This window comes from Cyprinus carpio, chromosome B19, assembly GCF_018340385.1.
Source record: "Cyprinus carpio isolate SPL01 chromosome B19, ASM1834038v1, whole genome shotgun sequence".
In the NCBI taxonomy this organism is placed as follows: Eukaryota; Metazoa; Chordata; class Actinopteri; order Cypriniformes; family Cyprinidae; genus Cyprinus; species Cyprinus carpio.
Genome location: NC_056615.1, coordinates 24,352,909 through 24,379,833, shown reverse-complemented (window position 1 = coordinate 24,379,833; position 26,925 = coordinate 24,352,909). Strand labels below are relative to the sequence as shown.

Sequence of the window (26,925 nt, the reverse complement as noted above, 5' to 3'; positions counted from 1 at the left end):
AAAGGTGTTTATTTATTTATTTATTTTTTACAAATGCATAAACATGTTTATTACACACAATGCCGCACAATATACTGTAGCATTAAAACACTTTTGGACACTTAACAGTATTTTTAATTAATCATTTTAATTATAAAATAATAATAATAATAATAATAATTATTATTATTATTATTATTGCGAAATGTCACTTAATGTAACATTTCAAAAATTATATTTTTGCTAACGTTCTTCAAAATAAATGTTACTTGGATAGATTTTTGTTAAATTCTATCATGCATCATTTAAAATATGTGTGACTTAAATTATCCGAATAATTTTTAGGGCCACATTTTGCTGTATATTATAGGCTTGCAGTTTAGTCATCACTGATACATTAAGTCCTATACATGGTGAGAAGATGTATAAAATAAAATAATCAGCTTTTATTTACTTATAATAAAGAATAAATGTTTAATCATTAATCACAAAGATTACAGGGTAAATCAAAGTGCTTTAAAGAAAAATGACAGGCTATATAAAAACAGGTCTAGGTATTATTGGAGAAAGGAAAAACACTTAAATTCATAGAAGTCAGTCACTGTATAGACTGAAGTGACATTTGAGACGTTAAAGAGTACAGTAAACAAGACTACTGAGAAATCTTGCGTAATAGGCTACAAGCCTTGAAACCTTATGACTGCTCCCTGGAGGAGGAACATAGACAAACAAATTACAAAAGAAGTTATAAAAAAAATTCAGATATAGCAAGACCTTAAGCACTGAGCTGAGGAAAGGTGTCCTATTGAAAAAGCCATAGAATTGGCGGCTGGAATTCCTTTTGTCTGTCTGTAGGCTACCAGTTTACACAAACACGAAACGAGCGACCACGTACCAAAGGAAGTACCAGTTTAAACTGGCCATATGAGTCAGTATGAACTGGAAAACTGGACTGTGTACACATCATCCTATTAAGATGAGTCAAATTTCAACTCTAGTTCACATGAATATAGTTTTTTTTTTTCTTTCTTTCGAGCCCTGAAAAGTAGGCTTGCTTTAAGTAATCTGCATCTGTATTTCTTAATCCAATGGCTTCTGCGAAGAAATGTTAGGAAAAAATAAAATAAGGTCTATTTGTGTAAAACCATTCAGGCCCAGCAGAAATTTATGAATGACATAGTTTAGCCACAAACCTTGTCAATAGCGCCATCTGGTCACGGATATCAGGAACGTTGACATTGTTGAACAAATATTATGAAGGCTTGAGTTTTAAAACTTATCCAAATCTACATTTACATTTTGTTACATGCATAATCTATACTGCTGGGTTTTAGAAAGGAAAAATATTTATTTTATACCAAACATCACATAGGCTAATTTAACGTTAAAACAGTTATTTTCTGATTAGTATATGACATTGTTTTCTTTAAAACTTATTATTGAGGTAAATATTCAGAACAATCTGAGGCCAAACTGTTCTAAAAGGGGAAGGATGACAGGAAAGAAGGATAAAAAAACTGTGCAGGAAATGTTGAAATCGACAGTGATGCATAAAAGGAAGCCTGGTTTGGGACGCATTTATTTCAAGTCGGAGATACATCTGAAAAAGGTTTAGCATTTTTGATCCTAATAATCACTTAATACATTTGATTAGACTCATGGCTTTTCTGCTGAGTACCCTGGTGCTGCTTTTAGGAGTCCTTGGTAAGCCCTTTTAGAGAAAATAATTAAATTTTCTTTCTTTTATATCAGGCTACTGCTTTGTCAAACATATATGTTTTTGAATTTAATTGGCTATATTAACTTTGCAATAGGTTAACTGAAGGTATAAGAATATCGTCGAAAATGTATTTATTGTTTTTATCAATAATTGTCTAGAGGAAATTCTATCATGGTGAGCATTCGCTTTTAATAAACATTTTAAAAGAACAGGCTGTATAAAAGCATGGATGAATAGTCAGAATAACATCATAAATCATTATACATTACAATATACGCAAAGAAAACATCTATAATAAAATGGTTTGGTAAGTTATAGATATTTCTTCTCTAGTAGTAAAAAAAAAAAAAAAAAAAAAAAAAAAAAAAAATACTTTCAACATTCATCAATTCACTGACGTCAATGTGATTTTTACGTAATCATGCTCGTCAGATATTAGAACAGATCAGAATTTTAAACGTGCCCTCACCAAACATCCTCCTTTTTCCCGTATGTATTGAGACAATATGAAATGTATTGCATTATTAAGTATAGCAGTTAGACTCAGGCTCTCGATTTCGCTGAACACTGAACAGTTTATTACCTCATCAGTGCTTTGAATCAATGAAAGTTTGTCGAAATCAGTCGACTGACAGTCAAATCTACTGGCCGGACTGTTAAAGAACAGGCTATATAAAAAATACTGTCGATGTCGAAATCAGTGACCTGAGGTCGCTGTAGAATTTGTTTGCGAAAGAGATAACATGTTTCCTTGTGATTTTGTGATCTTATTGTGTATCTGCAGCTGCACTCTTTAAATAAAGGTGCCATAGAAGAACCTTTTTGTCTAAATGGTTCCATAAAGAACCTTTAACATCTGAAGAACCTTTCTGTTTGACAAAAGATTTTTTGTGGCAAAAGAAGGGTCTTCAGATTATAAAAAGGTATAAAGACATGGTTCTTTAAAGAACATTTGCCTGAATGGTTTTTCAGTGGCATCGCTGTGAAGAACCTTTTAAGCACCTTTATTTTTTTATTTAAAGAGTGTGTTCTCATCAGAGAAATATACTTTCTAGGATATAAAATAAATAAGTCCATGTATCACCAGAGTGAAAAAGAAGATGGTAACAGATTTTGTTAGTGTCTTTTGTGGCTTTACCAGATTTGGTGACCCTGCTGTATTTGTGCAGTTGTTCACACCAGACTGAAATGCTTTTTGGGACATAAAATTAAATAAGTTTAGATATCATCATGAATTTGGGTAGCATTAAAGCGTATAAGTGGGTAACAGATTTCGAAAGTGTCTTGTGCTGCCTTATCATATTGGCGACCCTATTTCTGCTGCTGTTTACACTGAACAAAAATGCTTTTTTTTTTTTTGTATGAAACGGAGAAGACTAGACATCCCCAGTGTGGATTTGGCTAACAGTAAAGCTATTGTGTGTGAAGTAGAGAGGGCAACCGAGTTTGGTAACCTCCAACACTGCCTTGTCAGATTTGGTGACCTGGCTGTAGGTCATATGATGCCCTTGAATAGTTTCACCCTTACATCATTTCATATTGCTGATATTTTTTCTGTGAAAAATTCTGGATGAGATTTCCAAAGAAAATCTTTCTAGAGAATATTTTCATTTTGTGGCTCACAGGAACTAACTCTCTATGGACAGTAAGCAAGATAACAGCTCAAAGTGGAGGATCTGTCACCATTCCCTGTCACTACCATCGGCTGCACAAGGACTTGCCAAAGTTCTGGTACAAAGGCAAGAACTGGCTTACCTGCTTGAGACTGCAACCTACCAACCAAGGGAAGCGACCAGCCATCAGCTTTTATAACAGCCCAAATGAACTGGTTACAACCATGACGATGACAAACCTGCGCAGCAGTGATTCGAACCGCTACTGGTGTGCAGTCAAAACACAAGGTTCCTTTGTCAGAACATCTCTAGAACTTACCGTCACTGAGGGTAAATGATTTTGATGTAGCTACTTTAGTACCACTAAGACATATGATAGTTCATCAGTTAACTCACTTGTTGATTTTGTTGTTATTCTCAGGTACTCCAGATCTGTCAGCAGCCAGCAACGTGGTGTCAGGTGAAGAAGGCGGCAATGTTACTGTACAGTGTTTCTACAGTGACAAATTTAAAGATACTGAGAGAAAATGTTGCAGAAGTGGAGATCTGCACTCCTGTCAAATGGCTCAGGATATAGAGCCATCCCTTGGTGCAGCGCTACAGATAAATGATACAAATGATGGCATTTATACAGTGACACTGACAGGACTGAAGAAGACAGATGCAGGCTGGTATTGGTGTATGGCTGGGGAAGTGCAGGTTCCCGTTCATATCAATGTTGATTCAAGACAATCCATTACAGATGCCAACACAAGTAAGTAATGATCACATTTCACATATCATTAACATGTACATTGGATTAACACCACATCCTTACCAGACGCGACACTGCGTAATTATAATAAAAAAAAACAATTAGGAATTTATACCTCACAATTTTTCAATAATGAGTTTATATCTCGCAATTCTTACTTTTTCCTCATGATTGCAAGTTTATATCTCGCAAATTTGATCCCTTTTCTCAGAATTGTCTGATATAAATTTGCAATTGCGAGTTAAGTCTCGTGATTTATATCTCGCAATTATGACTTTACAGCATGCAAATGTGCCTTTATATCATGCAATTCTCACTTTATAATGCTCAATTGCAAGAAATGCAAAAAAAATGTCAGTCAGTCATTTCTTTTTTTTTTTTTTTTTTGGTGGAAACGGGCTTCCATACTTCATGATTGTAATAGCCATAGTGAAATACAGTGGGTAATTTACCTTAGATCTTAAAAATAACATCCAGTGATGTTCAAACTGTGAAGTCTATGTAACAAAACAGATATTCCATGACAAAGATTGTACCAGTCACTGAGTATAGGCTATGTATTTGAAATAATATAAAAATGGTTAATCAACGATTTATTAATTTCATTATGTATTTATCCATTTTGTTGTGAGTTTACACTATTGGCAATGGACAATGGACCTTTTGCCCACAGAATTTTGTTGATGTGTCATTTCTGAGACTGCAGTTCAACAGAATTCCAGAAAATATCTAAATCACATTTCAAACAGGTTTCTCAAACTCCCTCGTCAGTCATTGGTTGGCTAAACAGATAGCCCCGCTCCAAACTCATGCCATTGGTTGAGCCAGTGTTGCTAAGTAGGGGTAATCAAACAAAGCAATTTTTTGAAAGAAAAGTTTTTAGACTTTGGTGGAAATCATCCAATGTCTTCTCTCAGCACATCAAGCTAGATAAAGAGAAATATTTTTAATTTTTTTATCTCTTATGTCCTGAGTGTTAGTGTTATAATATTCAAGAAATTCCACACTTCCCCCTTAAAGATAACAGGATTACATTCCAATGAAATAATGAATTTTACAATGAGTTTCTTGGTAAAGCAAAACAACACATTTCCTTTCTGATATAAAATGTAGTTTAGGAAAACAAGCAGCAATGTGTCAAATATGTCACATCTGACTTTTTTTTTTTTTTTTTACAGGACCTTTCACATTTACGACAGCACAATCTTTCACTTCATCTAACTCTTTTGATGTACACAACCATAATTCAGGAGCAACACTTGTACCCACACCATCAAAATTACCTGAAAGTACGTCGATTCAGACAGAAAAAACTGACCAGACATCTACGACATCACCAAAGCAGTTTCATTCAACGACACAGTCCTCATCCTATCCAACCACAACGGAGAACTCAAAAAATGACCCATCTCACAGCAGTAGTACTGATAGGACAACACTTACCAGCAGATCAACTACTCCACATGTTGGTAGTAACTCTACAGTTACTCTGTCATCTAAAAATCTGACATGTGAACCCAAAACCACTTATGAAAGCAGGTATGGTCCAAAATATACTTCTGTAAAACATAAATACTACTTTATTTAACATCTGTTTGGATCTATTTGATACTAACTGATAAAATATCTCAGCTTCAGTATAAGTCTAACAAATTCCTTATTTGTTTCAGAGACTGTATTTGGGTGATTGCACAAGTTTGTGGTGCACTGCTTATATTAATGTTACCTGTGATTTCCTGGAAATTGTGGTCATGGCATAGTAAGACTCCTGTTATTATTATTATTATTATATTTCTGCTGTATGAGGCTGATTATTATATCATACACTTAACTGTTCAATAAGCATTCACTTGTCAGTATTTACTATCATTTTTTTTCTCTTGTCAATACTTTAAAAAATAAATAAAGAAATAAAATATATATATTTTTTCTGACCATTTCAGCGAAGGCAATCACAACAGAGGAAGCAACAGAAATAACAACAGATCTCCCTGTAAGTAAATCTTTAACAATTTCAGAAATATTTTATAACAAAATGCAAAATACAGTTTTGAGAAAAAATAAGTAAATAAATAAGTAAAAAATTTTATATTTTTAAAATTACGCATTTAGACAGTGGAAACAGAAGCAATACAATGATAAACTTTGAAGACTGTAGATTTTATTTTTATGATTTTATTTTTTCTTTTTTTTTTTGATAGGCAAATGACAGCGTTGATCTGCTGGGCAATGAATGGACAAATGCTTCAGTTGTGCAGTTCAGCACAGACTCAAAAACTGTCCTTATAATGTAACCGGTTGAGACCTCTGGAACACAGAGATGGAATAGAGGCTTTATCATATCTCTGTGTCAAGAGCCACTCTCCTGCAGAGTTTAGTTTCAACACTATTTAGTTGTACCTGAATCAGCTAGTCAATGTATTTGAATTTACTTGAAAATGACAGCTAGGTGTGTTGGAACTAAACTCTGCAGGTAAGTGACTCTCCAGAAGCATGAAACGGAATTTGGTGCTCTCCACTTGTATAATTAACCTACACCCTTTTAATGTATTTATATGGTTAAAAAGTAAAGTTATGTTAGGCCTTGTCTTTCATCTCAACTAACTAACAAGGCTGTCAGCACACTTAAGAATCTGCAAAATAATAATGATGTCCAAAACAACAGCAATTCAAGTGCTTAACCTAATTTTTAGTTTGTTTATAATTATATATATATTTTTAATATAATTTTGTATTGTAATGCAAAGAGATTTATACATTTTTATTTGGGGCTTAAGTGTCCAAAACATTTTTAAGGTGTAATTTGAATGATCAGTTTGGTTAAAAAAGGTCTGGTCACTCCCCTAATCAGAAAACTTGTATTGTATACAGTTTCAGACTTGACTTCCCAACTATCTAATTTTGTCTTACAGTCAGGATTTGTCAGATGTAACCTAACACAGAAAGTTCTCTTTTGTCTCTCCTCCCCAGTCTTCACTTCCCTTCTAGTTTTTTTCTTTAAAGAAATCCATCTGTTTGTTTGCATACCTTCTGAGTAGACTTATAACTCAATACTAATATGCTTAGTTGGTGTATGTGAGAATATGTGGAATTATATGACCTGATCAAGCAGCTATTATATGTACCAACCTTTCAAGCAAAGCTTAATATATAGACAGTTGAATGGAACAACATAATACAATATATGACAAAGCACTAATAATGATTAAAGGAAGTGTAATACAAACATAGAAGTATTTTTTTTTTATTTATTTTACAATTACTTTAACTGCATAGAATTAAAGGGATACTCCACCCCAAAAAGAAAATTTTGTCATTAATCACTTACCCCCATGTTGTTCCAAACCTGTAAAAGCTCCGTTTGTCGGGTGGAGTATCCCCTTAACAATTCCCGCTAAACAAACAACATTACAAACGGGACCAAACACTGTGTACTTGGACTACTTAATGATAAGATCTTGTCATCAAGGGATGAGGCTTCCTGAGTAGGCCATAATGGAGATTAGCACCAATACATTTCGAGAAACTAATAAATTAAAGAATGTTTCAGACTAGCTAAATACTAGCTTTTCACTTAAAAAAATAAATAAATAAAAATGTGCTGTTGGGGATATTTTACTTGATCTAAAAAATTACAAGTTCAGTAATGAAGTCATATGAAATAATATAGGTGACCTGAATTCCTTTTTTTTTTTTTTTTTTTTTTTTACGGTTCTTCTCTGCGAATCCACAATCTTGTGACCAAAGCTGACTTGTCTCAGTCTTTTCTCTGTGATGCACACTAGACACCTCGACTATTTCCTCAGGCTGCACTACATCATTACGCCAGTAGGTGGTGGCAAGTGACTGTTTTTATAAGTGATATTAATTATTCATGAGTGACTCAATCATTGATGCAACCAATTCCTTCAAAAAGGAGTGTCATTCAGAAATGGAGAGACAGCAGTAAATGTTGTTGGCCTTTGTTTCAAACTATTTACAGACAAAGCAATTAAAATGTTAAGTTATCTTTATCTCTACTTAACTTTTTTTTTGTAACTTTATATTTTAAATCTTTTAGAAAAATTAACAACAACAACAACATACAATCACATCTAAACAACAGAAAAGTCATTTGGTCACCTATACATTCTTACATAAACATATTGATGAACATATTGATGGAAGTATATCTCAAATGATACAGCAGACAATAACCATGTCATAGAATCATAAACAATCCATTTTTCCCAAAACTGTGTAGGGTCAAAAATAATCAAAGACTTCTGTTTTCCTCTCCCAAATATATCTTGAGTAACAAAAAGGCCATTTGGCATTCCTGAAGGCACAGAAGTGTTGATATCGATCAAGGCCTGTTGGGCAACATGTGTATACATCGGGGGTCTGCTAACTGTCACACCTTTTGCACAGTGGGTGAAGCTGTAATCTGCTGATTGGTCAGTTTGAATGTCTCACATTTGGTTTATAGTCACATGGTCAAGGAAGGGATAAAAGAAGACTGTAACTGTTGCTCTGACTCTTTCTCTTCGTCTCTTTCTCTTTGCTGGAGCTCTCTTCTCGGGGCTCTGCCCTCTCTCTCTCTTTTCTCTCCCTTTCTCCATCTCCCCCTCTCTCTTTCTCTCTCAGGTAATATTTTACATACATGCTGGGTACAGTTAACTGTCTATGTTTTAACAGTGCTACCTATTGGAATATAATCCAGTCACTTAATAGCAAAGCTCTCCCACATATTTAGCTATTCTAACTGCACTTATTTCTGTTGTTGGTATAAGTGGCAGTGGGGGGTAATAGACAAGAAATGTACAGTTTCATACAATCGTGCTGATAATGTTTCTTTAGTCCTTTGGCAATCCTACAGCCTGAACCACTGTAGGGAACCCACTCTTACAATTGTAACTATTTATACATCCTTAAGTTTAATGCAACCGTCATCCTCTCCATATTTTGGACACCGTTCACAATTTCCAGCCATTCAGTCTTTGTTTGAGGATCTAATTGTAGCCACTTTCTTGTTACAGCTTTCTTGCTGGCTGCTAATAATATCTTTAAAAGGTATCTATCTTCATCAAATGAGCTGCTAAATTGCCCAGATAAATTGTAGAAAAAGAACAATCAATCCCCCCACCGAAAATTATATGTATTACTTGTATTACCTCCTGCCAAGATGACTGAATTGCATCTCTACTTAAATTTAAAACCAATATCACATTCACGACTACTCTAGACTGTAAGTTATATAAAGTTCCTGGCAGTTCCTTGCAGGTTAGTCACGTAAACAAACATGATCCAGTCAGACCTGAATTACTTGAAATTTCCGTTTCTGTGATGATGTTTAGATTTCTGTGGTTAAAGGTGCAATAGGTGATTGTCTTCAGAAACATTTTTTGTTATGCTGGTTGAAAGTCTCTTCACATCCCGATAGCAATCATTAAGTTAAGTGGTCTAAATGTATTTATCTGTATTTATTTATTCTGTGGAGGGTGTAGGACCAAGAAATGTTCATCCAATCAAAACGCTCGGTCCTAGCGTTTTAATTGGCTTTCCTACCTGCCGGTCAACTTATGTATTTGCATACCTCTGTGCTCCCTGTTCGCGCAGACAGGATACTTATCAGTGCGTTCACGCACGCTGTACAGACAGAGCGAGAATGGCAGACAAACATCAATGATCCGATCTTCCTTCCTGTTATTGTAGTACTTTTACTAACTGTACTATAAAGTTTTCTCACCGGTGAATGACACATGATGTACTCTGCATATTTTGCGTGTCTCTCTTAGTTTACACACCCGATTCAGATAATCAGCTTGTTAGAAGTGAGCTACGTGCATTAACTTTGTTCCGACTGACATGGTCCCTACACAGTGTTCTTTGCTCCCTACTCCCTGAGCAGGGAAAGTTTACTTCACTCTGGAACGTTTATTTACGGATTTGCACTGCACAGACGAAACTTACTAGAGAAGTGTGAAACATAACATAATGACATAATTTTGTCTCTGGTATTCTGGTCTGTGAGCGTATATGCATTCAGGGGGCGTGGCTTTGGACAGTGATTGCAGGGAGGGTGGGATGTTCACTTTCAGTGCTATCAGGCTAAAATTAGCATTTTCCAAGATCTCCTACTGCACCTTTAACCACTTATGTGAACTGTATTTCCTCTTAGAGAAGACAAAAGTTTAACAAATGCTCCAGTCTAAATAGAGTCGTGCAGTGATGAGGTATTTTTCTAGGCCATCCCGGAAGATTGCATCATGGTAAGATGGCATCCATATCTATGGTTTCATCCACAAAAACCAAACAGGATGTTCCCATTGGCTTTTGGATCATTATAGAAAATAAGATCTGTGACCAGGTTTATGATTCTTACATGTTTTGTCCATCATGATCATTCACAAATGAATGCAACTTTTATGAATTTTAAAGTCCTTAATAAAAAAGTAAAAAATAAATGTACGCTATAAACGAACTACACAACAGTCATGACTTCAACGCTGCCACCGTTAAGCTTCTGACAGCTCTTTCAGTCGATGTTTAAAAAAGATTTCCTGAAAGGTTGAGTTGGAATAGTTTGCAAGTGTGATTACAAATGAGGCTATAAAAGTGGACTAGTGAGTTTACCTCTGTTGTCCCATTTAACCACCCTGTTAGCAACAGCCTTTTGAAGACAAGTAGGTCAAAAATCACAAGGGTTATTACTGCCGTATTTTATGTCATAGAATAAGATGTGCAAAAAAAAGGTGGTAGCGGCAAACTTCAAACATCCAAATATCTAGAAGGCAAAAAACCTATGGTGCGTAGATCCAAAATATACAAGGATACAAAGATGAAAGAGATCCACACTCGTCCAAAATGCAGCTCAAAAAGCTATATAACATTTATTGTTTCGAGGTCACAAAAATTGTGCAAAGAAGTGCACAGTTACAAGTGCAAAATGTTTTTGGGTATTAACCCTTCCTCAGTGCCATGTGTTACCAAGTAACACCTGCGCTCATTAAAACATGTATTACCGTAAAACCCCAGTATCACAAAGATCTTTAAACAAACACACATATATCTCAAATCTATAACAAAATACAGCAAACACATTTATAAATCATCCCAAATGATCCATACAACCAAATCAACAAAATACACAATCAAAATATACATATACATCAATGATGATCTCATAACTCCAACAGCAGTTCTAAACATCAGTTTTCATGTTTACAGTCAATAAGATATGTCTGTGATTGGTTACAATATCTGAAGTTTGTTTTAACCACAGACCTTATTTCAGTCATTTAACAAAAAATTTAAAATAAATGAATAAATTGCCCCCCCAAACTGTTAGTCATGGAATCCCTGATGTTGGCCCCGCTGCAATTGGAGCGCTTAGCCAATCGCTACCCTCAATGTGTTTTTTCAGCGTTGAGCATTGTAACCAATCACAGACATATCTGTTGATTTCTTAAACACAATGGCCAATCAAAAACATTTTTGTCAGGATTCACTCATGCTGAAAGCGCCACAGTTTTTAAGTGCATATATATATATATATATATATATATATATATATATATATATATATATATATATTATATAGCTTATATAATTTTTTTTCTTGCCCCCCTGACTCAAATGTTGCCCATGATAATAATAATGAATAAATTAAAAAAAATAACGAAATAAATTGTCAATGCCTGTAACATCAAATCAAATCATATGTTCAAATCCCCTGTTGAAGTGGATGATTGACAGGTGAACTTACAAAACAATTTACACTTTATTGATGTGTTTTATTCTTCATCTGTGGTATAATGTCAATTACATCAAAATAATAATAATAATTTCAGTTTATCCTGCAGTCTGCAGAAAATAACAAAGGTTGTTGACAATAATGCGCTTACATTGGAACAGTAAACATTAAAGGGGTACTCCACCCCAAAATGAATGTTTTGTCATTTATCACTTACCCCCATGCTGTTCCAAACCTGTAAAAGCTTTGTTCGTCTTCGGAACCCAATTTAGGATATTTTGGATAAAACCTGGAGGCTTGAGACTGTCTCATAGTCAAGTAAATAACAGTGTCAAGGTCCATAAAAGGTATGAAAGCCGTCGTCAGAATACTCCATCTGCCATCAGACGTGCAATCTGGGTTATATGAAGAGACGGGAACACTTTTTGTAAGCAAAGAAAACGGTCTCCTCTGTGTCTCTCCATATCACCGTATGCTGTGTATGCTCTTCTATGTCATCCGCACCACAAGGATGTGCTGTTTTATTTCAATCAAAGCTAAACACACCTAGAAACAGCGCATCCTTGTGGCACAGCTGATACAGAAAAGCATACGCAGCATACAGTGATATGAAGAGAAACAGAGGAGATCGTTGACAAAGGAATTATTGAATTACCTTGACACTGTTATTTATTTATGAGACAGTCTCAAGCCTCCAGGTTTTCATCCAAAACATCTTAAATTGTGTTCTGAAGACGAACAGAGCTTTTACGGGTTTGGAACGACATGGGGGTAAGTGATTAATGACAAAATTTTCATTTTGGGGTGGAGTATCCCTTTAATGTAGTTATTTACAGGTTATGACATTACAAGTTATTATGATGAATTTGCTCTGTTGACAACATAATCGCACTATACAGTAAAACAGTTCAATAAAAAAAAAACAGGTTGAGGTGGCCCACAGCTATATCTTGGCTGTGGTTGTTGGTTAATGCCCATTTTAAAACCAAAGGAGGTGAAAAGTCTCATTACCCATGACCAGGGGCGTAGCAGCCGCTTTTTTTTAAAAAAAGGTGATTCTGGGGTCTGAGGGTAAAATGTACCCCAGAAAAAAGCAGAGGACCATTACGTCCTTTTTCAAACACTGTATGTGTTGTGTAATGATGAGACAAATCACACGATCAAATTTCTACGTTATTATTTGACCTAACGGGGCATCTACAAGGATGCGAGCTATGCGATCATGAGACTCGACAAAAGAACCCGTTAAGATCGAGGCATGTGACCTCGCGCTGGATATTCTGTCACGTGACTTACAGAGAGCGGGAAGGACAGTTGCTCGACCTCTACAGAATACAGTTGAGATTTGTTGAAAGAAGAGAAGTGTCCATTTTAAGGCAGTGTTTTTTTTTTTTTTTTTAATATAGGGACTACTTGGCAATGTTTTAATGAATTAAACATTAATATATATTTTTGTCATTTTATGTTAAAATTGTTATAATATAAATAATTAGTTATATGGGTTAAGGCAGTGTATTCCAATAGTTTTTAAAGATACCTTTTTGGCCAGCTGTTAAGAATTAGGATAAAAGTTATTGTTTAAGTGTCGTGTAACTGAAATATTGTGCATAAAATATCTTTATTTCATAAAAAATAAAGTATAGATGTCCACAGTGGTCTCAAAGTCCCAAGTCCTGAAGTTATTTTTTAAATTAGGGTTAGAGTTATGGTTTTTGAGTATGATATCACAAAAAATAGGTCCCTGTTAGCTGTCTTACTTCCTGTAAAGCTATCATGACATGTTCCCAAAATTGCCATTAGGGTGCTCTAAACATGACAATTGGTATTCTATATAGAATTTATTATATGAACACGTATGTACTTGCTTTGTACATTATGTACATAATTTGTTTGGGCGTTTAGGGTCTTATCACCTGACACCTGACAGCAGGGTCTCATCACCCCCCCCCCCCACCACCACCACACACACACAGTCTTTTAACATGGCTGCTACGCCCCTGCTCATGACTTACCTCACCATTCACTCTGCGTCTGTTAAAGTGCCATCAACCCCAGAACCCAGCTGCGGAGATCTTTGACCACTTTGTAGTGCTTATTCCTTCTAATATGATCACAAATCCAACAGGCATGTTCAAGACCAAAGTATGTTGCCTTTGAAACAAAACGTTCTCTCCAGGTGAAGTACTGCATATACAGTTCCTCGTTTTGGTCGAGGAGTGTCAGATGATCGGCCAGTTCTTTTGGGGATGGAAAGTCATCCACATGGATGAAGGTTTTACTTGGTATGAACAGCTCATAGTTTTCTCTGGGCGGGCCAATAACAACAGGAACGGCACCAAGCGCTAGAGCATTGAACAGCTTCTCTGTCACATAGTCTCTATGAATGGAATTCTCAAAAGACAGGTAGAATTTGCAACTGGACACTATATTGGAATACTCATTATCATTAACTTGGTTGTTGAACTGCCTGCCATAAGTTGACACATTAATGAATTTCACTAACTCAGTATAATAATGTGATCGCTTAAAGTGTGAGTTATAGTGACTTACTATCCAACAAACTAATTTGTCCTTCTTTGGGATAGTATATTTTTTCTCTTCCTCTGTGCTTTCTGTGATCCTACCGTAAGGTACTGGAATATCCGAATCCCAGCGGTAGCTTGAAGTCAGATTAAATAGATCATTTAGCAAGGGAACTGGATTTGTATTAGTTGGAGACTCCATATTCCACATACCCACTTGTAAGTGGTCGTGGGAGTTGTGGCATGTTGGATAAATCCCCACTAATATCTCTATGATGAAACATTACCCCATGTGCTTGGTTAAACAGACCTCTGTCATCCGTTAAATGACAGCCATGGATTTTGAAAGCCGAACTGCAGGGTCTTAATCCAAAACTGGTGCCAAAAGGCCACATCCAGATTAACAGAATGGTGTCTGGTTCTTCTTGCTCTTTAGATGTTGCTATCAGATGTTTGTCCAAGGTGATGTTCGAGGTGCACTCGTAGTTATGCATCTTAAGAACACTGAGGCAATTTTTTGTGCTGATGTTATTTATCTGGACATGAGCACCAGTGAATTTGCTGAACAAGTTTTTGGTTGAGTCGTAGTACATGTAGATTGTAAAACATGCCATCAGAAATATGGTGACTGTAATGGTCTTAGTGGTTTTTGAAATAGTTGTTTTGTCCATCACTAATGTAGAGAAAAAGATGTAAAATGGATCAATATCTGGCTTAAAATATGGGACCATGGACAACAAAACCAGTCATAAGGGTCAATTTTTTGAATAAATAAGCTTTCTATTGGTTTGTTAGGATAGGACAATATTTGGCCGAGATATAACTATTTGAAAATCTGGAATCTGAGGGTGCAAAAAAATCAAGATATTGAGAAAATCGCCTTTAAAGTTGTCCAAATGAAGTCCTGAGCAATGCATATTATTAATCAAAAATTAAGTTTTGACACATTTATGGTAGGAAATTTACAAAATATCTTCATGGAACATGATCTTTACTTAATATCCTAATGATTTTTGTCATAAAAGAAAAATTTATCATTTGGACCCATATAATGCATTGTTGGCTATTGCTACAAATATACACATATTATAAAATGGGCTTTAAAATATATACATGATCATCTTGAGTTGTATTGGAAAATATTCAATAACATTTTATTTTACAGAGTCCTTGTTAAATATTGTTATTACTGTAATAACAGTAAGTTATGCTTAACTAATCCTAAACCAAACCCTAAGCCTATGAGTACTTATTACCCGCAGTACTTTAATATATAATTATACTGGAAAATGTCACCTTAAAGTGTAAGTCTAAGGAAATATAAATGTTTGTATAGCTTACAGACAAAATATTTGCAAGATCTTCCTATGCATATTGTTATGTTGAATGAAGGGATATTTTTACTATTCCTCATATGCCTGAATCTTATTTTCCATAGCCTACATGTTTTATATCGTAAATGTAAATTTACAGGATTATATATAAGACATCTGCACATCTTTTAATTTAATTAAGGTTCTATGAGGAAACAGGCATTGTGGTTTAAAATGATTACTCCTTGTCTCTTTTCCTTCCTGCATCTACTCTCGCGATCTGGTTCTTCTTGTTTTGCTTAGGCTGGTGATACATGTGGCAACTTTTGGGCAATGTTGCCAGGCAACTTTGGCTAATGTTGGCGTCACCGGGCAACCAGGTGATACACGGGGCCCACGACTACGGGACACCCATTCACAACCCCACCCTTTGTTTTGCCAAACACAAAAGAAGAAATTTCGAAGAATGTGGGTAACTAAACAGTTTCTGTGCCTTAGCAACTTTCACAGTAGAGAAAAAAATATTATCAGAGTCATTGGGGACCAGAAACTGTTTGGTTACCCACATTCTTCAAAGTATCTTTCATGTTTAACAGAAGAAAGAAATTATTACAGGTTTGTAACAACCTGTGGGTGTGTAAACGATGATAACATTTTTGGGTGAACTATCCCTTTAAGTCAGACAGTTTGTGCCTTCATCATTAGTTATAGGACAGACTCATTGATGACTTTCCCATTCAGCTCTACATCTGGAGAGTCTTGTGTTCAAAGGGCAGGTGTGAGCTCTAGATTTGTTTTAAACCACGCAGGTTTACCGCATGCTGCGCTCGCGTGAAAGAGCTTTAATAAAATTGATTTCATTAGAATTGCGATTAGTATTATAAACAGTGCAAAATACTTGTTTATTCAATTTTTTGTTGTCCTTTGTAAAATACGAGACATATAGGCTTCATATTGATTTGATATTGGACGCATCATTTTACCTTTAAATATACGGGACGATTCCGTATTTTAAGGGACAGGTGGCAACCCTACGATCTGAAGTATCCAGATAGAAATTTGTTACCCATTCTCAGTGGAAAAGTACCCAAGCAACACTGCTCAAAAAAGTTGCCCCGTGTATCATCAGTAAGGTACAATTTGCCTACATTTCATTGGATTTTTCTTATTTGTTCGCACTTTTTTTTTAATTTAAAATGACAGCAAGGGTAGACTACTATTTTTATTTTGAAAATTATATTTATTTAGTCTCCCCCTACTAAATGTTCCGTCTGATGTCCAAATATCAGCTGGCCTTTCGTTTCTCTTTTAATAAAATCACAACTCTGGTTACATGTAGGCTATATCTGTTTATTAAACCAATTATCTTTTTTTTCTATGTATTTTCTATTTCAACTGAAAGAAAAAAAAATACCTTGACTTACCTCTATCGTAAGAGTCCAGAGCATCAAAATGTAGTAGTCTTGGGTGCGTCGCGTCCTGAGAATCCAATCCTTATATAGTGCATGTATGTTTGACGCACTTGTCAGGTAAGGCGCTGCAGATGACGCTTTGCATATTTTGCATAATATTTTTGAATATTAAAATGTGTTGATCAGACACTTAATCGTCTATTAAAGACGATGTTGCATTCATGCATTTAGCAGACCCTTTTATTTGTTCAGTGACGTACATCACAAGCAATCTGTAGTAGTAGTCAACAAATTGCATGGTACGGGCGAGGTAAAAATTAGTCTAGTAAATAAGCCGAGTAATGTAGGTCTAAACCAATGTAGGAGAGTAGCCTCAGTTGTTCTTACTCAACGCTTTTATTTTACCCATTAAACAATTAATTAAAAAGCACAGTCGGTTTCACAAACCTCTTATGAAAAACCATAGGTATAATTTTAACTTCATATAACCTCGTCAGTTACGTAATTATTGCAGTTTGTGCTTTTTGTTCTATTCTTGTGCTCTGTTTACCAATCACGTTTCGCAAATCGGCAAAGCAAACTGTGGTACAAGCCACTACCAACACGCGATGGGTAACTCGCCAAGCACATTAATCCTTGCTGTTTTCCCATCACGATACCAGTACGAGGTTGAGAAGTAGAAGGCGTGGCAACAGTTAAAACATTTCAAAGTTAAAGTTCATGCAAACAAATATTAATAGACAAGTTTCAGTCAAATATTTATGGTTTAGGCCTATGACAAAACCCAGTGTTAAAGCAGAGCGCAAACAATTATATTTGGAACACTACTGTGTAGAGCAGGGATCTCCAACCCTGCTCCTGGAGAGCTACCGTCCTGCAGACTTCAGTTCCAACCGTGCTCCAATACACCTGTCTGTAATTATCAAGTAGCCCTGAACACCTTGATTATCTGGTTCAGGTGTGTTTGATTGGGGTTGGAGCTGAAATCTGCAGGACAGTAGCTCTCCAGGAGCAGGGTTGGAGATCCCTGCTGTAGAGGCTATCCAATATGCGGTCACTTTCTCGCATTCATTGCGGGGCTAAAGAATACGATTTGTTTAGGGATAGTTATGTCCAATAACAATATAACACGATATAAGACATATCAGAGATGGTTTAGTTTTTTTACTTTTTATTTAATATAAATATACATATCTCTCTCTCTCTCTCTCTCACACACACACACACACACACACACACACATATATATATATATATATATATATATATATATATATATATATATATATATATATATACAGTGTTGGGGGTAATGCATTACAAGTAACGCGAGTTACGTAATCAGATTACTTTTTCAAGTAACTAGTAAAGTAACGCATTACTTTTTAATTTACGTTTTTTTTTTTTCAAAAAAGTAACGGCAGTTACTTTGTATTCCCATTTTTTGACTGACAAGCCTCCTGTTCCCATATTGGGAGAAATCGGAAGTATGGAGGCGTTGTGTGCGCTGTGTGAACATGATGTTACTGTAGTTCTAGACTAAATGTGAATATGCATTAATTCATCCCACTCACAAAAAAACAAAAAACAAAACAGATTTAGTATTCATCAAAATTAATGAAACAGTGAAATGCAAACTCAGAATATGACGCAAACCTGCAATAACTAAATATATTAAATAACACAAATGTATCTATTCCCATTTTATTAACAGTGTCTTTGCTGCTGACCTTTAATGATCAAGTTCAGCCATACTAATAATCAAAAATGACTTTAGATAAACTAACAATTGTGCTTCATTGTTTTTTTTTTATTGCTGAAGAGTGTTGAACCTTCTTCTCCTGTGTTCTAATGTACAGACGCGAATTTACTTTTCCTTCAGCCTGAGGTTTATTCATTACACTTTTTGGTGTGAAAGGGCTTTTACATTTGCTATAAATAGAACTTCTTATATTAAAAACAATCAAGCCCTGCTCATATTTAAAAAGTAACGTGAAAGTAACGCAAAAGTAATGTAACACATTACTTTCCATAAAAAGTAACTAAGTAATGTATTTAGTTACTTTTTTAGGGAGTAACGCAATATTGTAAGGCATTACTTTTAAAAGTAACTTTCCCCAACACTGTATATATATATATATATATATATATATATATATATACATATACACACATATATATATATATATATATATATATATATATATATATATATGTGTATGTATATATGTATATATGTATGTATGTATATATGTAGAAATTGCCATGGCAACGCACATCCATAAATACATAAACACATACAAAGAAAACAAGTAGATAGAATTAAAAAAAAAAAGAATACACAAAGCTAGTGTTGGAGTTTTGTTTTGTTTTTCTTTCTTTGTTTTTTTTTTTTTTTTTTTTTTTAGATAAACAAGCAGTTAGAAAACAAATGAAGAGTGCCAGAGGGTCAAGTGTTCTTTTTGTTTGTTTTTTAATAAAATAAAAAATAGATCAAATATAATTAGAATAGAGAGTGCTAGAGTTTGAGGGTCAAATAAAGATGGAAAAGATGTGTTTTTAGATGTTTCTTGAAGATGCATGTGCATTACTGCATGTAAAATATATTTTGCTTTGCAATATAACAATTTTAAAGGTAACAATGTAATTAAAAAGGCAATGGTTGACATACTGTAATGATGTTTGTAATTGTATTTTACCTGACAATTACTGTATCAGTTAAATATATTACACACTCTCATTATACTGAATTTATAGAATAGAGCACCTTTATTGCAGAGCTGTACTTTGACATTTAAGATCTAGTAGCAATACACACTTACAAACAGTTCTAGTGCACATGTAAACAAATATGCACAGAACTACGAAGTTACATATTTACATTATTTTTACAGTTATATTGCAATCTGTACAAATAAAATAAATTAATTGATTCCTTGTGTTATGTCTAATCCTTAGCATCAGCTAATCTACTGCTTTGTGCTGATTTTCAGTTATCAATTACTGATGTAGTATCAGGGTTGAAGTTAAAATACGCTCAGTAGGCCTACTGTAAATTCTGCTGCCTATTTCTTTAGGTTGGAAAGGCAACAGTTCTATTCAGCAACTATGTATTGATAGGAAAATAACTAATGACTTTAAGATAATTGCAGATTTTTGTGCTTTAATGATTTATATTCTTCCAAATTCTGCCAGAATAAATTTTTTTTTATTTTTAATTCTCAGATAAAATAAATGAATAGCCTAAAGAAGACTGTCATCTTGGTGATGAATCAGTGTAAAATCAGGGTTTCATCCCAGTCGTTTTTTAATTCAGTATTGAAATCTGGAAAATGAAATATCTGTTTAACTCATGAATTTACTTCAAACCTGCACTCACTTACTATTTGTCATCTATCAGTTTCAGAAATTTTCTTTCCAATGGGGCAAATTATTTTTATTAACCATTTAAACAGAATTTCATATTAGGCCTAAATATGTATGTCATCCTTAATGTTAAATTCTAAAATGTTAATGTTAAATTAGAATACATGTAATATGACAATAGGCTGTTACCAATTAAATCAATATTAATCAAGCCTTCAGAGGTAGAAGCTGTGTCTGAAGTTGCTTTTAGATGTAGGCCTGTTTACAGTTTAATGCTGATCAGAGGGCTGTACATGCCTTTACATAGCAATTGCAACTGTATAATGAAATGAGATTAATGTTTTATACAACATTTTTAACACAGAAATATGTAATGACAAAATGAAATGATAGGCCTACTTTATGATACTTATGAAAGTAATATCTGCACTAGGTAAGTCACTGTGTTTATAAAGAAGCCTTTTATTCAATCTATTCGTTCGAGATTCTGAGGAATAAATTCAAGGGTATGTCTTTAATAATTGGTCAATGAATTGTCTTTAATAATGGGTCTTTCAAAGACTGATTCATATCAGGATTCAGAAATGATACACCACTCGATGCGCTTACTGTGACTTTGGTTTGATGACGTCAAGAAAATACCCCCCCCCCCCACCCATTCACTTCTGAGAACTACTGCTTTCCTATGCCACATAATGTAACTGTAAAAATAATGTAAATATGTAACTTAACATAATTCTGTAAATATTGGTTTACTTGTTTGCATATAAATAAAAAAACACTTGACCCTTTACTTGCTCTCTGTTTGTTTTCTAACTACTTGTTTTTCATAAAAAACACTTTCTTTCTATGTTCTTGTTACGATATAGGTCAGCCAATAGAGGGCACCAAGGAGCTACCATAGGATGGGGAGGGGTGTGTGCAGGAATGTGAGAATGAGAGAAGGTTGCATGAGATGAGCTAGGAAAAGGAAGCGGAATAAAAGCCAGTGTTTGACCCATCACAAGTCTCATTTATGAAACATGAAACATGGTGTCAGAAGTCAGAACCAACAAAGACCGCTCAAGCCGAACAAGCAAGTAAATAGTAGATATACTGACGGACAACGTATTTGTTAATTAAGTTACTCGTTCAATCAAGTCAGATCAGCAGCTAGCAGCCATGGCATACAGCATCCCGGTTCCAGAACCCATGGACATGAAAGGTGATACATACAGCAACTGGGCATTTTTCCGTGCACAATGGGACAATTATGAGATTGCCACGGGCCTGGATAAAAAAGACAAAAAAATTCGAGTTGCTACGCTACTGACAGTGATGGGGAAAAGAGTGCCATCAACTTCAACGCCATCTACACATGCCGTCGGCAGACAGGGAGGATCCAACTAAAATACTAGATGCACTACAGTCACATTTTGAACCATGCAAGAACGTGATCTACGAAAGGTTTGTGTTTAATGACTGTAAACAAACTCAGTGTGAGACAGCAGAACAGTTCATTGCAAAGCTAAGGAAGTTAGCAGATACATGTGAATTTGGTGAATTAAGAGAAGAGCTGATCCGTGACCGGCTGGTCATAGGCACAAAGGATTCAAGTGCACAAGCACGGATGTTACGCGAACCAAAGCTCACACTAAACACGGCTATAGACATGTGTCGCGCGAGTGAACAGGCGCAGCTGCAAATACAGAAAATAAGCGGAGCGGAGCGAGATGACGTCATCAACTTCACTTCCCGAGAGAACTATTCTGAACGCAGCAGGCAGGGGTACAAACAGACAAACGTATTTGAAGATCACAAAAAAAGGCAACATAACAACTCATGCCATTACTGTGGATCACTGCATGCAAAAGCTAAATGCCCCGCTTATGGTGTAATCTGTAAAACATGTGGCAAGCGAAATCATTTTGCACGCGTTTGCAAACAAAAACAACACAAACCACAGCTGAATTTAGTAGAGGAAGACATCCAGTCTGAAGAACAAGCAGATGCAATGTGGTACATCTCACATGTAAACTGCATGCAAGCCAACCAAAGTAAATGGTTTATAAATCTGAAGCTGACCCCACATAATGCAAAATCATTCAATCACAATTCCCATCATACCCTGAAGTGCCAGCTAGACACAGGCTCCACGGTCAATGTAATCGGTTTTCGTGACCTCCAACGCTTACTGCAAGATGGCAATCCAGCTTTAATGCCCAGCAATGCCACACTCAAGCTGTATGATGGCACGCTAATCAAGCCTAAGGGTGAATGTGACCTCAAAACAGTCCATGAAGGGCACAAACACATCCTCAGATTTCAAGTAATGGAGACATCACATATACCACTGCTTTCAGCTGAAACCTGCCAGAAGCTCAATTTACTTCAAATAAACACCAACCATGTAATACACAATATTGACACGAAAGAGTTGTCAGACGCACCCAACACAACGGATGAAATCATCTCCATGTATGATGATGTGTTTGATGGATTAGGATGCCTCCCAGGGGAGCTACACCTTGAGATTGACCCCACAGTCCAGCCTGTGCAGCAGTTACCAAGACGGATACCTATTCCCATCAAATCAAAAATTATCAAAGCCATTCAGCAAATGGAACAAAAGGGGGTCATCGCTAAAGTTACAGAACCGACTCCGTGGATAAGCAACATGGTGGTTATAGAAAAGAATGACAAGCTGCGCATATGCATCGATCCTACCCCATTGAACAAAGCTTTGCTCAGATCACACTTCCAGATTCCTACAATTGAAGAAAATCCTTCCAGAAATAACCAATGCAAAGATATTCACAGTTCTTGATGCTAAGGATGGCTATTGGCAAATAAAGCTGGATGAGGCCAGCAGCTACCTCACCACATTTTGGACGCCTGAAGGAAGGTACAGGTGGCTACGGATGCCATTTGGAATAAAACCGGCAGCTGAAGAGTACCAAAGGAGACAGCATGAAGCATTGCAGGGCCTCAGAGGAGTCAGTGTGATTGCAGATGACATTCTTGTCTATGGGTGTGGCAACACTACAAAAGACGCAATGGCAGATCATGACAGGAACATCTCAGCCTTACTACAGAGAGCTAGGGAAGTCAACTTGAAGCTGAACAGAAAGAAACTTCGGCTGAAGCTCCCTAGTGTGACGTACATGGGTCACCTCCTCACAAATGAAGGCTTACGCCCGGACCCGCAGAAAATAACCGCAATCCAGAACATGCAAACACCGACCGATGTAAAATCCCTCCAAAGGCTTTTGGGGTTTGTAAACTACTTGTCAAAGTTCCTGCCCCGTTTGTCTGACATATGTGAACCTCTCAGACGACTGACAGACAAGGATGTTGAATGGACATGGCTACAAAAGCATGATGCCGCTCTGGAGAAGATCAAAGATTTAGTCACTCACTACCCTGTACTGAAATACTATGACATCAAAGAGGAGGTCACACTGCAATGTGATGCCAGCGAGAAAGGCTTAGGGGCAGCCCTCCTGCAGAATGGACAACCTGTAGCATTTGCGTCCAGGACACTGACCCCAACAGAACAACAATATGCTCAGATTGAGAAAGAATGCCTTGCCATTGTCTTCGCGTGTGATAAATTTGACCAGTACCTGCATGGAAGAGAGCACATCACTGTACATAGTGATCACAGGCCACTTGAAGCGATCTTCAAAAAAAAAACCCTTGCTGACAGCACCCAAGCGGTTACAGAGAATGTTATTAAGGCTACAGAGATACCAGATACACCTGCAGTACAAACCAGGCAAGGATTTGCACGTCGCCGACTTCCTCTCTAGAGCGCCTCAGACGGGCATGACACACTCACAAATGCAGACACCAGCCTCAGTATACGCAATGGGTCTTACCTCAAATGACTTTGAACAAGTTAGCCATTCCAGCGGTATCAATATCTCCACAAAGACACTGGAAACCATCAAAAAACACACACTGCCAAAGACACGCTATTCCAAATGCTACATGCTTGCATTAAAACCGGGTGGCCCAACCACAAATCTGCTGTCAACAGCTTATTGCGACCATTCTGGACTTTCAAGGAGGAACTAGCCAGTGACAGTGGCCTGATATTCAAAGGACAGAGGATTCTCATTCCTGAAGCTCTGCGGCCTGCTTTTTTAGAAAAAATCCACACTGGACACTCTGGAATTGAGGCTAGCCTGACAAAGGCTCGTGAGGCAGTTTTCTGGCCTGGCATCACAGATGAAGTTAAAAACTTTGTCAGCAGTTGTGCCACTTGCAACACTATCCATGTGAAACAGCAGAAAGAAACTTTGATTTCACACAAAATACCTCACCTTCCATGGTCTAAAATAGGAATGGATCTATTTAATGCAAACGACTCCATGTTCCTAATTATGGTGGATTACTATTCTGACTACTGGGAGATAGACAGAATGCCAGATTACACCTCATCCACAGTCATTGAGTGCTGCAAAAGACAGTTCAGCAGACATGGCATTCCCCTTGAGGTTTTCACAGACAACGGACCGCCATTCAGTGGCATGGACTTTCAGGAATTCGCAGAGGAATGGGACTTTAACCATGTCACATCATCACCGTATCACAGCCAAAGCAATGGTAAAGCAGAGTCAGCTGTAAAAATAGCAAAAACACTGATAAAAAAGTCCACTGCGGAAGGGGGAGACCTCTGGAAAGCAGTTCTGGCATGGAGAAACACCCCAACAGAAGGCCTCGATAGCTCTCCAATTCAAAGGCTCATGTCAAGGAGAACACGCACCACACTGCCTACTGGAGAGGCCCTTCTACATCCTAAAGTGGTGCAAGAAGTTGTCACAAGAAAACTAGTCAAGCGAGCAGCAGTGAAGCAACGCTATGACACTACAGCACGTGACATGCCAAGCATAATTCAAGGGCAGACAGTGCGGGTCCTTCTTCACCCCAATAACCCAACCAGTACATGGGCGCTTGGCATCTGCATTGATCAGCTCAGTGACCGTTCCTACATACTGCTAGTGAAAGGCAAGAAATACCGTCGCAACAGAAAAGACATTCGTCCAGTGCATGAACAGCTCAAAGTCACCTTACCAGCAGACCACCCCACCGTAAATGATGACTACTGGAGGACAGGAGAGTTTTCAGAGAGCACCGCACAGCAAATAACAAACAAAGAAGCTACCGTACCACCCACAGTCCCAGTTCTAAGACACACAAGAACCAGGTCCAACATCAAAATGCCTGCTAGATACTCTACAGACTATATCATGTAAAAAAAAAAAAAAAAAAAAAAACTTCTCAATAAGCTATTCACAGAATAACAGATAGTTTTGTTCAACATGTTAATCTGTATAATGGGTTTTTTTCTGTTTAACTTAGGTTATGTTGTGTTGTTCAATTTCAAGAGCTTTCCTTTGTTATGTGAAGGGAGATGTTACGATATAGGTCAGCCAATAGAGGGCACCAAGGAGCTACCATAGGATGGGGAGGGGTGTGTGCAGGAATGTGAGAATGAGAGAAGGTTGCATGAGATGAGCTAGGAAAAGGAAGCGGAATAAAAGCCAGTGTTTGACCCATCACAAGTCTCATTTATGAAACATGAAACAGTTCTATATATTTATAATCTAACTACTTGTTTTCTTTGTGTGTGTGTGTGTGTTTGTGTACAGTAGTCAACATTTGAAGTGGATCAAATCCTTTAATCAAAGTTGTCCTAAAACCTAAATCCAAAATGCGATATTGTCTTAGGACAACTTTGATGATCTTTTTTGATCCACTTCAAATATTGACTATATATATACAGGTGCTGGTCATATAATTAGAATATCATCTAAAAGTTGATTTATTTCACTAATTCCATTCAGAAAGTGAAACTTGTATATTATATTCATTCATTACACACAGACTGATATATTTCAAATGTTTATTTCTTTTAATTTTGATGATTATAACTGACAGCTAAGGAAAATCCCAAATTCAGTAACTCAGAAAATTAGAATATTACTTAAGACCAATACAAATAAAGGATTTTTTTAGAAATCTTGGCCGACTGAAAAGTATGAACATGAAAAGTATGAGCATATACAGCACTCAATACTTAGTTGGGACTCCTTTTGCCTGAATTACTGCAGCAATGCGGCTTGGCATGGAGTCGATCAGTCTGTGGCACTGATCAGGTGTTATGAGAGCCCAGGTTGCTCTGATAGTGGCCTTCAGCTCTTCTGCATTCTTGGGTCTGGCATATCGCATCTTCTTCACAGTGCCCCATAGATTTTCTATGGGGTTAAGGTCAGGCGAGTTTGCTGGCCAACTGAACAGGGATACCATGGTCCTTAAACCAGGTACTGGTAGCTTTGGCACTGTTTGCAGGTGCCAAGTCCTGTTGGAAAATGAAATCTGCATCTCCATAAAGTTGGTCAGCAGCAGGAAGCATGAAGTGCTCTAAAACTTCCTGGTATACGGCTGCGTTGACCTTGGACCTCAGAAAAACACATTGGACCAACATCAGCAGATGACATGGCACCCCAAACCATCACTGACTGTG

General features: G+C 36.5%; 1 protein-coding gene and 1 pseudogene across 1 annotated transcript; one reads left to right on the top strand and one right to left on the bottom strand.

Annotated features, from left to right (window-relative positions):
- Positions 1-1,528: 1,528 nt before the first annotated feature.
- On the top strand, positions 1,529-7,292 carry si:ch211-264f5.2 (uncharacterized protein LOC570749 homolog). Its single transcript, XM_042744962.1, has 7 exons — positions 1,529-1,683; positions 3,325-3,642; positions 3,734-4,066; positions 5,245-5,605; positions 5,737-5,825; positions 6,010-6,059; positions 6,268-7,292. The coding sequence occupies exons 1-7, from the start codon at positions 1,638-1,640 to the stop codon at positions 6,358-6,360; spliced, it is 1,290 nt and encodes a 429-aa protein (XP_042600896.1). The 5' UTR covers positions 1,529-1,637; the 3' UTR covers positions 6,361-7,292.
- A 5,284-nt stretch (positions 7,293-12,576) lies between these two features.
- Positions 12,577-17,526, bottom strand: LOC109064072 (annotated as a pseudogene).
- Between the last annotated feature and the right edge of the window lie 9,399 nt (positions 17,527-26,925).